At 46.1% G+C, this 13,536-nt stretch overlaps 1 protein-coding gene across 1 annotated transcript in view; it reads right to left on the bottom strand.

The window, feature by feature from the left end:
- The window catches only part of SLC5A1 (solute carrier family 5 member 1), a 73,322-nt gene extending 72,380 nt beyond the window's left edge, over positions 1-942 (bottom strand). The window contains exon 1 of the mRNA XM_012442118.2: positions 784-942. Within this exon, the coding sequence (XP_012297541.1) occupies positions 784-921 (138 nt within the window). The 5' untranslated portion in view covers positions 922-942. The remainder of the gene's footprint in view (positions 1-783) is intronic.
- Between the last annotated feature and the right edge of the window lie 12,594 nt (positions 943-13,536).

Here is a 13,536-nt window from a genome sequence, read left to right as displayed (position 1 = left end):
GGCCCTGTACACTTTTAAAACATCTCCTTTCTCTAGTTGTTGGGTGTGCCAGAGTCTGTCATAAGTGAAATTTCCATTTCAGGTGACTGAGAACAAGTTTCTCTGGTTTGGTGTGTCCCCAGAGTCCCAAAGGGAGACACATACACTTCCCTCTCCCCAGTGCCAGGTCATCCCCAGGTCTTCCTCCTCCTCCTCCTTTTCCACCCATCTTTCTCATCTATAACTGGCTCTAGCCCCTGGGATCCTCATGCACAAGGCCTCTGGGTTAGTCTCTCCCAGGAGGGGGGTATGGGTCAGCATCCTGCTCTCTGCCACCTCAGCATCCCCTTCTCTGGGGCTGGCAGAGGCTGTGGCTTTCCCACTCAACACTGTTTCTTTCCCATCTGAAACTGGATGACTAAGAGGTAGGATAGTAGTCACCTGCTAAAGGCTCATCTACCAAGCCCCAGAGCCCTCCCTTCAACTCCAAGCAGCCCCTTCCCTGCCCCTTACACTTTCCAACTATCTCTTCCATCCCCCACCTTCCTTCTCTGCTCACAGACCCAGGTATCCCCTTTGGTCATTCCTAGAACAGGCTGCCCTGGGCACCCTTCTCACTTCTCATCCTTGCTTGCCCTCCTTCCTTCACACCATGCCCCTGAGTGCTTCTAAAGCCCTTCCAAGTCATTTCCACTCCCTGACACTTAAGCCTGCTGCCCCTTGCAGCTCAGAGAGGCCATCGATCCTCCGTGCGCCCCCTCCCAGCCCACCCCTTCAGTCCGTGTCCCAGGACCCGCTACATACCCACAGCCCGACGGCCATCACCACCACGAAGTAGATGACAATGACAGAGATGTCGGCTGCATTGCGAATGAGCTCGTGGGCCTCAACAGGCCGGGTGACGGCGGTCGCGGTGGTGGGGCTCCAGGTGCTACTGTCCATGGCGGTGGCGTCGCGTACCTCCCTCTAACTGAGGCTGCTAGCTCTTTATACGGCCTCCTGGTTAATGATCAGCACCGGGGGAGGGGACCCGCGATGTTGAGGGAGCAGGGCGGTAGCACCAGGCCCCTGCGATGCCTTGCAGCTGTACCGTCGAAAAGCAGCTCCGGGCATGGAGCCCAGAAAGGAGCAGCCAGCTGAGCTGTTGGCTGGGCGGCAGCTGAGCAGGTAAGAACTGTCCGGTGAACCGGGAGGGGCGGGCCAGGGGGTGGTGCCTGCCTGGCACAAAGGCCCACTGTGCTCCTGCTGCAGGCACCAGCAGTGCCACCACACCTGGCCTTGCCAGAGCTGGAATGGCTCCATTGAGGGAACAGGCCACTTGGGGCCAGGGGCCTAGAGGCTGTGGGTCACCTGCCACCTGCCCTTGGACCAGTCCCAGGCCCTTTATAGACTTGGCTTGTCTGCCTGTAAAATGGGTGCAGGACTCTTCTGAAGAATCAGTCAAGTCTTGTTCTCCTTGGAGAACATTCTTGGGAGGACAGAGAGTTGCTGGGTGTTGCTGGAAAAAGTCAGCACAATCCTAATCTCTTGGCCACAAGGACAGCCACCCACCCACCCACATTTCTGACTCCTCCTCCACAGCTTGCAGCCCCCAGGACCACTGTTACCCCCACCGTAAAGAGGAAGAAACTGAGACTGGGAGAAGGGATCTCACTGGGAGCTATTTCCTTGCCCTGTCCCTCTCCCAGTAATGATGCCGGGCCCTTCAGAGGCAGCAGAAAGGAAGATACTAGAGAATCCTTTCCAAGGACTTCATCAAACCCTGACCTTCCTGGGCACTCACCTCACCCATCTGGAAACATATGTCTAAACCACAAGCCAGGGCTCAGAACAGTGATGACCAAGAGAGGAGGCATGACTTGCCCAAGGTCACACAGTGATCCAGCAGCAGAGCTGGCTCTGCAGCCCATGCCAAGGTTCAGAGGGAGGGTTGTGGGATGTTCTCAGGGGCTGGCTCTAGGAGCCATAGAGCATCCAAAAGTGGCTGTTCCCTAAGAGGGGGATCTTGCTCTGATGGGGAGGTGCAGGGAGGCGGAGGACCACAGAAACCCTGTCAGGACTCTGCTCTGTCTCAGGTCCTCCCTGCCCAGCGCTAGACAACCACCCACTGCCCAAATGTGAGTATCCTGTTCCCTTGCACTCAATGTCTCAGAGGTCTGCTTCCCCTCCTTCCTTATCAGCACCTATTCTTCCCATTAAAGCTGCAGACAAAGAATCACTATTTAGTCAGCATCCCCGCAGGTCTTCCCCATTTCCCCCACACATCCCACAGGACTACACACTATATAAGGCTATGTCCTGGGCCCAGCATAATGACTGCCCAGAGGAAGCAGGAATCCTTCTGAGGAATCTGGAAGTTGGGGTTCTCTGCTGTGGATGCTTCCCAAGACTCAGAGCTCAGCTAAGGTGGTAGTGAGGAACATTCCAGGAGATGACAAGTATAGGGGGTAGGGAAGGGGTTACAATATTCAGGGAGGGACTAGCTGTGGCTACAAACATATAAAAATAAACATATATAAAAGCATGTCACCTCTAAGAAACTCCCTACCACAGTCATTCCCCAGGCTGCAGCTTGGAGCAACTCTCCTTTTGCCTGTGTTCATTCGTTCCTGCATTTAGCAAAGTTTGAGCAGGGACCTGAAAGAAAAGGAGGAATAGGCCAGGTAAGGTGGGAGTGAGGGAAATTCCAGGAGATGACAAATATAGAGGGTAGGGAAGGGGTGACAATATTTAGAGAGGGACTAGCTGTGGCTCCAAATAAACATATATAAAAAGCATGTCACCTCTAAGAAACTCCCTACCAAAGTCATTCCTCAGCTGCAGCTTGGAGCAACTCACCTTTTGCCTGTGTTCATTCATTCCTGCATTCAGCAAAGTTTTTTCACCTGGATGTATCCCAGGAAGAGTCCCTGCCCTTAGGAAGCTTCTGTTCTAGTCTGGAAGTGAATCTACCCACAGGAAAAGCCCAGCCCTGAACCCAGGTGCAGGTGCAGGCCATGACAAGTTCCAAAAGTACAAGACATAGAAAGTGAAGTGAGCAGGTGAGAGAACTGGAAGTGCTAAAGGACTTCGAAGGAGGGACAGAGCCATTCTTTGATCTTTTTAGGAGAGCCAAACATAAAAGGGCCAAGAAAGAAAAGGCTGGTGCCCAGGTAGAGGCCAGAAAAATGCATGCATTCATTCATTCTTGCAACAAAAGAGCAGCTTCTATGTGCCAGGTCATGTGTGCTGACCCTGGAATACAGCTATGAAAAGATTCACACAGCTCTTGCCCTCACAGGGCTTCCTGACCAATGGCAGAGATAGATCAACACCAAAGATGAGACAACTACCTGTGAAATTACCATTGTGATACATGCTTTGAAGGAGAAATACTAATACCTAAAATGCCTAGCAAGGAATTTGACTTGCAGATGAGGTGAGGTTAGAATAAGATCTGTGAAAGCTCTGGTTTGAGCAGGGACCTGAAAGAAAAGGAGAAATAGGCCAGGTAAGGTGAGAGTGGGGACATTCCAGAAGATGACAAGTATGGGGGGTAGGGAAGGGGTTAAAATATTTAGGGAGGGACTAGCTGTGACTACAAATAAACATATATAAAAAGCATGTCACCTCTAAGAAACTCCCTACCATAGTCATTCCCCAGGCTGCCTGAGGCCCTCTTGCCTTCTCTCTTCCTCATTGGTCTCTTCTAAAGGGATACTTTAAACCCGATTTCTCCTGAATGGATGCTTCTAGGAGAACACAGTGTGATGCACCACCTACTCCCATGCCGCTGGCCTGAGCTGCTGGGTCACTGCTCACTAGTAGGATCCTACTGGACTCTCTCTTGCCCTCATTGGTGCCAACCAAAAGCAGGATCTGGTCACTAAAAGGGAAATGGTGAGCAGAACTCCAAAGAAAGAAGAAACCCTGCCAGACACTCAGGTCATAGGAAAGATGAGGCTGATAAGGAAAGACAAGCCTGAGGGCAGGAAGCAGCCCCCTCCCTATCCAAGTACACATAGGTTTACAATCAGTGGTCAGATGAGGGTTCCACATTTAAAAAGACAGAAGCCCACAGAGCCACAGCCATACCTGACTGTCAGAAGAAGAACAAATATTCAAATGACTCTGAGATCACTTGTGTCTACAGACGGCAGGGAGAACCCAACATTATGGACGGTAAGGACTCATTACTAAGTGGGAACTGTCCTGTCTCTTCTTCCTCGCTCCACACTCCTCTCATCTGGCCAGGACCCTTGGGGGTCCCACCTCTCCTACCAGCCTGAGAGCTTCTCTCTAGAAGGCCCCAAAGATACAGTGCCTACCTCTCACTGGCTAAACTGTGCTTTTTGGCAAAGCACCCCACAGTAGAATGACCAGCTCCTAAACTCTTGTCACACAAAGAAATCAACAGCCTAGCTACAGAGGCTGAGTCTGAGGAAGTAAGGGCTGAAGAGAGAACCCACATGGCTATCTGATTCTCAGCTAAGCTACCAACAAGCAGTAGATGACTGACATCTCACTTGCCATTTGTGACCCTCCCTTTGAACATCTGTAATACAGCACTGACAGCAGTGACTCTCTCAAATGATGGGAGTGAAGGGGCCTCACTAACAGTGAGACACCAGCAAAGATCAGAGACAAAGAGAGATGCTATAATTTTTTCTCCTTTCCCTTTTTCTCATTGTGAGTTCAGGTGTGGAAAGCCCAGGGAAGCAGGCTATTGATTAGCATACAGTCATGTGTCACTTAACAACAGGATATGTTCTGAGAAATGAGTCATAGGAAATTTCCCCCCTGTGGAACATCTTAGAGTGTCTTTACACAAACCTATATGGGATAGCCTATACACCTAGGCTGTATGGTCTAGCCTGTTGCTCCTGGGCTACAAACCTGTACAGTATGTTACTGTAGTAAGTACTGTAGGCAACTATAACACAATGATAAGGGTTTGTGTATCTAAACACAGAAAAGGTATGGTAAAAAGACAGTATAAAAGATAAAAAATTGAGCCAGGATCAGTGGCTCACACCTGTAATCCCAACACTTTGGGAGGCCAAGGTGGGAGGATTGCTTGAGTCCAGGAGTTTAAGACTAACCTGGGTAACACAGAGAAACCCCATCTCTACAAAAGAAAGAAAGGGTGGTGGGGAGGAAGGGAAGGGGAGAGAAGGGGAGGGAAGGGAAGGGGGAGGGAGGGAGTAAATTAGAGAGAAAGAAGGAAAGGAAAGAAAGAAGGGAAGGGAAGGAGGAAGGGAAGGGAGGGAACTAATCAGGCATGGTGGTGTGCACCTGTAGTCCCAGCTACTAGAGGGGCTAAGGCGGGAGGATTGCTTGAGCCTGGGAGGTTGAGGCTGCCATGAACCATGATCACATCACCTCACTTCAGCCTGGGCAACAGAGCAAGACCCTGTATCAAAAAAAAAAAAAAAAAAAAGATAAAAATGATATACTTGTATAGGGCACTGACCATGAATGGAGCTTGTAGGACTGGAAGCTGCTCTGGGTGAGTGAGTGAGTGAATAGTGAGTGAATGTGAAGGTCTAAGACATTATTGTGCACTACTGTAGACTTTACAAATACTGGACACTTAGGTTCACTAAATATATCTTTAAAATACTTTTCCTTCTTCAATAATAAATTAAACTTAACTTACTATAACTTTTAACTGTACAAACCTTTTTTTAAATTTTTTGACTCTTTTGTAATAAGTCAGCTTAAGACACAAACACATTGTACAGCTGTACAAAAATATTTTCTTTATATTCTTATACTATAAGCTTTTTTCTATTAATTTTTTTTTTACGTTTTCAACTTTTTTGTTAAAAACTAAGATACAAACACAAACATTACCCTTGGTCTACCCAAGGTCAGGATCACCTCCACATCTTGCCCCACTGAAAGGTCTTTGGGAGCAATAACACACAAGGAGCTGTCATTTCCTGTGATAACAATGCTTTCTTCTGAAATACCTCCTGATGGACCTACCTGAGGCTGTTTTACAGTTAACTATTTTTTTATAAGTGGGGTATACTATAAAATAATAATAAAAACATAGTAAATACATAAATCAGTAACATAGTCATTGGTTAACATTATCAATGTTATATACTATACATAATTGTATGTGTTATATTTTTAATATGCAAATATACTTTTTTGATTTTTATTTCTATAGGTTTTTGGGGAACAGGTGGTATTTGATTACATCAGTAAGTTCTTTATTGGTGATTTGTGAGATTTTGGTACACCCATCACCCAAGCAGTATACACTGAACCCAATTTGCAGTCTTTTTTTTTTTTTTTTTTTTTTTTTTTGAGACGGAGTTTCGCTCTTGTTACCCAGGCTGGAGCGCAATGGCGCGATCTCAGCTCACCGCAACCTCCGCCTTCTGGGTTCAGGCAATTCTCCTGCCTCAGCCTCCTGAGTAGCTGGGATTACAGGCACGTGCCACCGTGCCCAGCTAATTTTTTGTATTTTTAGTAGAGACGGGGTTTCACCATGTTGACCAGGATGGTCTCGATCTCTTGACCTTGTGATCCACCCGCCTCGGCCTCCCAAAGTGCTGGGATTACAGGCGTGAGCCACCGCGCCCGGCCTGCAGTCTTTTTTTTTTTTGAGACAGAGTCTCACTCAGTAGCCCAGGCTGGAGTGCAGTAGTGTGATCTCGGCTCACTGCAACCTCTGCCTCTAGAGTTCCAGTTCAAGCAATTCTCCTGCCTCAGCCTCCAGAGTAGCTGGGATTACAGGCACGCGCCACCAAGCCCAGTTAATTTTTGTATTTTTAGTAGAGATGGGGTTTCACCATGTTGGCCAGGCTGGTCTTGAACTCCTGACCTCATGATCTGCCCACCTCGGCCTCTCAAAGTGCTGGGATTACAGGTGTGAATATATATCATATATATACACATATATGGATATATATATGGATATACACACACACACACACACACACACACACACACACATATATATATACACCACAATTTCTTTATCCACTTGTTGATTGATGGACATTTGGGCTGGTTCCATATTTTTGCAATATGACTGGAAGTACAGTAGGTTTGTTTACAACAGCATCACCACAAACACGTGAGAAATGTGGTGTGCTGCCATACTACAACAGCTACAATGTCACTAGGCAGTAGAAATTTTTTAGCTCCATTATAATCTTATGGGATCATTGTTGTATATATGGTCCATCATTGATGGAAATGTTGTTAGGTAAGTACACAGCTATATTTGTTTCCTGTGGCTGCTGTAACACATTACGATCAACTCAGCAGCATAGAATAGAAATTTATTCTCTCATAGTTCTGGAAGGCAAAAGTATGAAATCAGTTTCACTGGGCTGAAAGCAAGGTGTTATCAGGGCTACACTACTAAGGTTCTAGGGGACAATTCTTCTTTCCAGCTTCTAGTGGTTGCCGGCATGCCTTGGCTTGTGCCATATCACTCCAATCTTTGCCTGTGTTGGGGCAGGGAGGTAAACATAACATAAAGGTTACCTTAATAAGCATTTTTAAGTATACATCTCAGTAGCATTAAGTACACTCACAATGTTGAGCAACCAGCACCATCATCCATCTCCAAAATTTCCCGAGCTGAAACACTGTACCCATTAAACACTTACCTCCAATTTCCCCTCCTCCCAGCCCCTAGAAACCACTATTCTACTTTCTGTCTCTCTGAATCAAGGTACCTCATCATATGAGTGGTACCTCATCTGAGCGGACTCATAATCTGCCTCTATCTTCACATCACTGTCTTCTCTGTGTCTGTCTGTCTCCCTATGCCTTTTCTTTATAAGGCCAGTTCTGATGGCATTTAGGGCCCACCTAGATAATCCAGGATAATCTATCCTCATCTCAAGATTCTTAGTTTAATCACATTTGCAAATATTCTTTTTCAAAATACAGTAGCATTTACAGGTACCAGGGATTAGGACCTGATATTGCTGAGTGGCTATTATTCAGGCTATTATAATCAGTGATGGTGAAGAAATCTGAATGGGGAAGGATTTGCCGGGCAAAGCAGAACTGGAGATGCTTTGAAGTGGGGGAAAGAGCTGCTGGAGGGGGTGAATCCAGGCCCAGGGGTTACAGCCAAAAGGTTACCAGGTAAAGAGAAGAGCAAGAAAAGGAAACTATTGAGCTGGCCTCAGGCTACCCTTGGGAGCTGATGTCTAAGCATGGGGGAATGAAGAGGAAAAGATGGAGAGCTAAAAGAGACAAAGTGCTCCTGACCACTCCTTTAAAGCTGAAGTCAATAAGAGGTTGATTTCTGGTGAGTCTGAGTCTCAGCTCAGCCCCTGACATTTTGAGTGACCTTGGGCAAGTCCTATATGTTCTCTGAGTATCACCTCTACAGTGGAGATCCAATTTGATCTAATAGAGGCTTGCTTAGTGCCTGCCACGCATGTCAGCTTTGGATAGGAACCAGAACCCAGGTTACTGGAACTGCCTCATCCTCCAGATCTTTCCTGTAGCTATTTCCTCCAGATCTCAAATCTCAGTCTGGCACCAGAGAGGAGCCAAGGGGCGATAAGCTGCAAAACACCCAGCCTACCTTCCCCAGAGCCCTTCACAGGACACTGCCTCAACAAGGTCCAATCTGGGGCAGTAGGAAGAATGTGTTGGCTGGAAGTCAGAGGCCTGGGTTCAAGAGCCGGTTCCTCTGGCCCTAGGCAAGTTACTTCCCTCTCTGAAACTGTCTCCATACCTGTCAAATTTGGCAGAATTTGACCAGCTGGTCTCTTAAGAAGGATCCTGGTGCCAATTCTGACTCTAACCAGGCTCCTGAAACTCTCTAGGCCTCCATCTATTATCTGTTTCACTGGGGACAATAAGCCCTGGATAGTTGCATGTCAACCCTGCTTCATCCCAAGTTTCACCCCCTGCTATATCTGCCAGCCCCAGGGATGACATTTTCTATTGCTCACCACCATTTCTAAAAGCACAAAGTAGGAATGCGACCATTGCTGGTAGAGCATCAAGCTTCTCCCTGGACACTCATCACCCAACAAACTCAGCAGGGGCTTCACAGTTTGGCATACTTGGCTGGAATTCTGGCTCACCCTCTCATTATCTAGGTAATCTCACAACATATAATCTAACTTCTGGGGGCCTCATTTGCAAAATGGAGCTAATAACATCTAAGATAAATGAGAGAGCATATGGAAAATGTTTCAGCACATTGCCAAGCACATATTTAATGCTCAATAAAATTATTCACTTTTATCTTTCTTATTATCGTCACCTTATCTAGACTCAAAGATGGAGTCTTAAACTGGGGCCCTGACCTCACAAAGCGGGAGACAGACACAAAAAAGAATACATGAACTATGTGTTGTAACAAGTAGTACAGCTTCAATCTTCACAATGACCCTATTGCTATCCCCATTTTATGGACAAGAACACTGAGACTCAAAAGGGATAAGTTACTTGTCCAAGATTCCTCACCTGGTAAATGGCCAAGCTGGCACTCAACTCCATGTACTAAAGCCTGCAAGCAGAGAGGAGGAAAAGGAGGGGATGCAGCAAGGAGAACTGAAGCCTTAGTCTCGATTCTGAGGCTACTCCAAAGCCAGCATCCCTCCAGCCTTTCTCCCACTTCACCTCCAGTTTGATGCTTGGCACCAGCTGTATGAAAGTGTGAGGCATTTCAATGAGTCATTAATTATCACAAATGCAGGCAAGTCAACAGTGCGATGTAGGCATCATCATCTGCCAAACACCTTGGTTTTCTGAAAACTCAAAGCCCAGGATGAGAGCAGGTAGAGTGGGAAGATTAGATGTCACTCAGGACCTGCAGAAGTTGGCTCCCTGAGAGCCATGCCTCAGGGTGACTGTCACCCACAGACCTCAGCTCCCTCTGTAATGTAAGATGAGGCAGAGAAGCAGCTCCTGGCAGGAGGTGGCCCACAGGCCTACAGGTAACTGCTGAGGACTTCACCAAGGCATTCACCTGAGAGGCTTATCCCCAACACTGACAGCTATCCACCCTTCAATCAACCTGCCAGTGAGGCTGGGATTCCAGGAACACAAAAACCAGGCCAGGCACAGTGGCTCACACTTGTAATCCCAGCACTTTGGGGGACTGAGACAGAAGGATTGCTTGACAGCTGCAGAGTTATGATGGCACTACCATACTGCAGCCTTGATGATAGGGCAGCACTTTGTCTCTAAAAACAAATAAGCAAACAAACAAACAAACAAACAAAAAACAGAAACACAAAAACCAGCATCAAAAGTTCTATGGCCCTAACTGGTTGTGGGGAGGGAGGGCCAGGGGCTAAGGTGGGAGGATCCCTTAACCCAGGAGGTGGAGGTTGCAATAAGCAAAGATCATGCCACTGCACTCAGCCTGGGTGACGGAGAAAGACCCAGTCTAAAAAAAAAAAAAAAAAAAAAAAAAATAGAGGTACAAAATGAACAAGAAAAACACAGTGCTGGCTAGGCGAGGTGGCTCACTCCTGTCTCAAAACAGCACTTTGGGAGGCCGAAGTGGGTGGATTACCTGAGGTCAGGAAATCGAGACCAGGCTGGCCAACATGGTGAAACCCCGACTCTACTAAAAATACAAAACTTAGCCAGGCATGGTGGTGGGGGCCTATTATCCCAGCTACTGGGGAGGCTGAGGCAGGAAAATTGCTGGAACCCGGGAGGCAAAGGTTGCAATGAGCTGAGATCGTGCCATTGCACTCCAGCCCAGATCAACAACAGCAAGACTCCACCTTCCATCTCAAAAAAAGAAAAAAAAAACATAGTCCCTGCCTTTCAGGAGCTTAAAGCCAAAGCATGTACTTAATGGTCATGGGGGTTTTCCTTCGAGGATGATGAAAATGTTTTAGATAGAGATGGTAGTTGCACAACACTGTGAATGTGCCAAGTGCCACTGTTCACTTTACAATGGTTAGTTTTATGTTATGTGCATTTCGCCTCTTTTTTATGTTTGTTTTGTTTTGTTTTGAGACAGAGTCTTGCTGTGTTACCCAGGCTGGAGTGCAGTATCATGATCTTGGCTCACTGCAACCTCAGCCTCCCAGGCTCAAATGATCCTCCTACCTCAGCCTCCTGAGAAGCTGGGACTCATCTCATTTTTATAAACAAATAAATAAAACATGCACAAAGCACCGGGCCAGGAGATGACCAAAATTAAATTCTTCATCCAGATAACTTCTCCTCAACCTGTGGACTGGTCCTAAAAGTTTTATGGGGCTCATTCGTTGTTCCACATGTCATTTAAAAAGGATTAAAAAGTGAATTTATTTCACCATCAAAAGAATACTCTCCCATCTAATGTCTGAGCCTGATAATTCTGCATTGAGAAACCCATTCACTCGTTCATTCATTTATTCAGAATATCCACTCTGCCAGGCACCAGGGTTGCAGGCTTGAATACACCACCATCTCTGCCTCAGGGGCCCTCTCAGTAGAACAAGGAAAGTTTACATGTGACATGCACACACTGTTCCCTGTGCAGAAATGCTTCCCCACTTACTCTTTGCTAAGTAAACTCTTGCAATCCTTTAAGCTCAGCTTAAATATTTTCAAGAAGCTTCCTAACCTGCACTTCACCCCTAACCTAGATATCTCAACGATTCCTGTTCTCATCCTTCCTACGCTTTTCCTGATTTTCAATGTACATGTATTTGTATAACTATACTTTTAATATCTATGCTTCCCACTAAACTATAAGCTTCATGAGGACAGTACCAGGGTCTCTTAGCCATTGCTGTGCCTAACACAGGGCTAGTACATAATAGATGCTCAATAAATATTAGCTGCATGAATACATGAATTAAAATAATGAACATAAACCATTATAATATGATAAATGCTGTGATAGTGAGGCAAGGTGAGGCAGAACATGTCTAACTTTGTCTTGCTGAGGGAGGTAGAGAGAGAGGCAAAAGAGATGATTATTAAGAGAGAATATTTGCACTGAGTCTTAAGGGGTAAGTAGGAGTTCCTGAGTCAACACAGCTGGGGAAAGGTAGGAAGATGTCAGAGCACGTGGTATACATATTCAGAGAACTGGAAGTGCTTGTGGTCTGTATGGCTCGGCAGAACAGCAGGAGATAAGGCCAGAGATGTGGGTAGAAACTGAGCCACCAGGGAGGTTGAGCAACGTGCTAAGCATACTGGAATTCATCCCATCGAACACTGAGGAGTGAGCCAGAAAAGCAAAAGTTTCTAACCTAAGACTCATGGATGGACCCCCTCAGCGGGAGTTTCAGACATCCATCAACCCCTAAAACTATATGCACAATTGTCATATTTGTGTTTTCTTGCAAAGAGGGCCCATGATTTCTGTCAGAGTCTCAGGAAGATCCGTGACCCCAAAATAGGTTAAGAACGACCATCAGCCAGGCATAGTTGCTCACATGTGTAATTCCAGCACTTCGGGAGGCAGAGGTGGGCAGATGGTTTGAGCCCAGGAGTTCAAGACCAGCCTGGGCAACATAGTAAAACCCCATCTCTACAAAAAAATACAAAAATGAGCTGGCTGTGGTGGCACACACCTGTAGTCCTAACTACTCAGGAGGCTGAGGTGGGAGAATCACTTGAGCCCAGGAGGTAGAGGCTGCAGTGAGATTTGATCACACCACCACCACCTTCCTTGGGCATCCTAACTAGAAAATCCCACCCACACCCCAGTCTCTGACTTTCATAGTACTAATAACAAAATATAAATGTATTGTTTATTTCTTTGCTTACTTGTTTATCGTCTGTCCTCTCCACTACAAGACAAGCTCTGTGAGGTCTAGGGCTTTTTCTTATTCACTGCTCTATTTCCAGTGCCTAGCACACATGTCCTGGAACTTCTAGAAGCTCAATAAATCCTTATTGACAATAAATTTTATTGTACGTATTCTTTTCATTGTGGTAAAATACACATAATATAAATTTTACCTTCATAATCATTAAGTATCCACTTCGGTGGCATTAAATACCTTCATATTGTCGTGCTACCATCTCCACCACTCATCCACAGAACTCCCTTCATCTCACAAAATGAAACTCTGTACCCTTTAAACAATAACTATTAAAATAACTCCCCAATCTCCCACCCCCACCCTGCCCCAGTTGCCCCCATAGCCACCATTCTACTTTCTATCTCTATGAATCTGGCTACTCTAGGTACCTCATCTAAATGGAACACCTGGTATTTGTTCTTCTGTCACTGGTTTATTTCACTTTGCATAATGTCCTCAATGTTTGACCATGTTAAAGCATGTGTCCAAATTTCTTTTCTTTTTAAGGCTGAATAACATTCTATTGTATGTATATGCTACATTTTGTTTATCTATTCACCTGTTGATGGACAATGGAGTTGCTTTCACCCTTTAGCTATTGTGAATAATGCTGCTATGAACGTGGGTACATAGGGATTTTTAGTCGTTTTTGAAAGTAAGGTAATCACAAAATGGGCAAGTGGATGGATAGATGCAAGGTTAGATGGATCGATGATGAATGAATGGATGGGTAGAGAGATGGAAGGATAGATGGATAGATGGATGGGTAGATGAACAATGGATGGGCAGATAAATGAAAGCACTCTGAACCGAG

This window comes from Aotus nancymaae, unplaced genomic scaffold (genome assembly GCF_030222135.1).
Source record: "Aotus nancymaae isolate 86718 unplaced genomic scaffold, 86718_ANA_hifiasm-v0.15.2.pri h1tg000076l, whole genome shotgun sequence".
Lineage (NCBI taxonomy): Eukaryota > Metazoa > Chordata > Mammalia > Primates > Aotidae > Aotus > Aotus nancymaae.
Note: the sequence above shows the minus strand (reverse complement) of the source record. Positions and strands in the feature narration are given on the sequence as shown.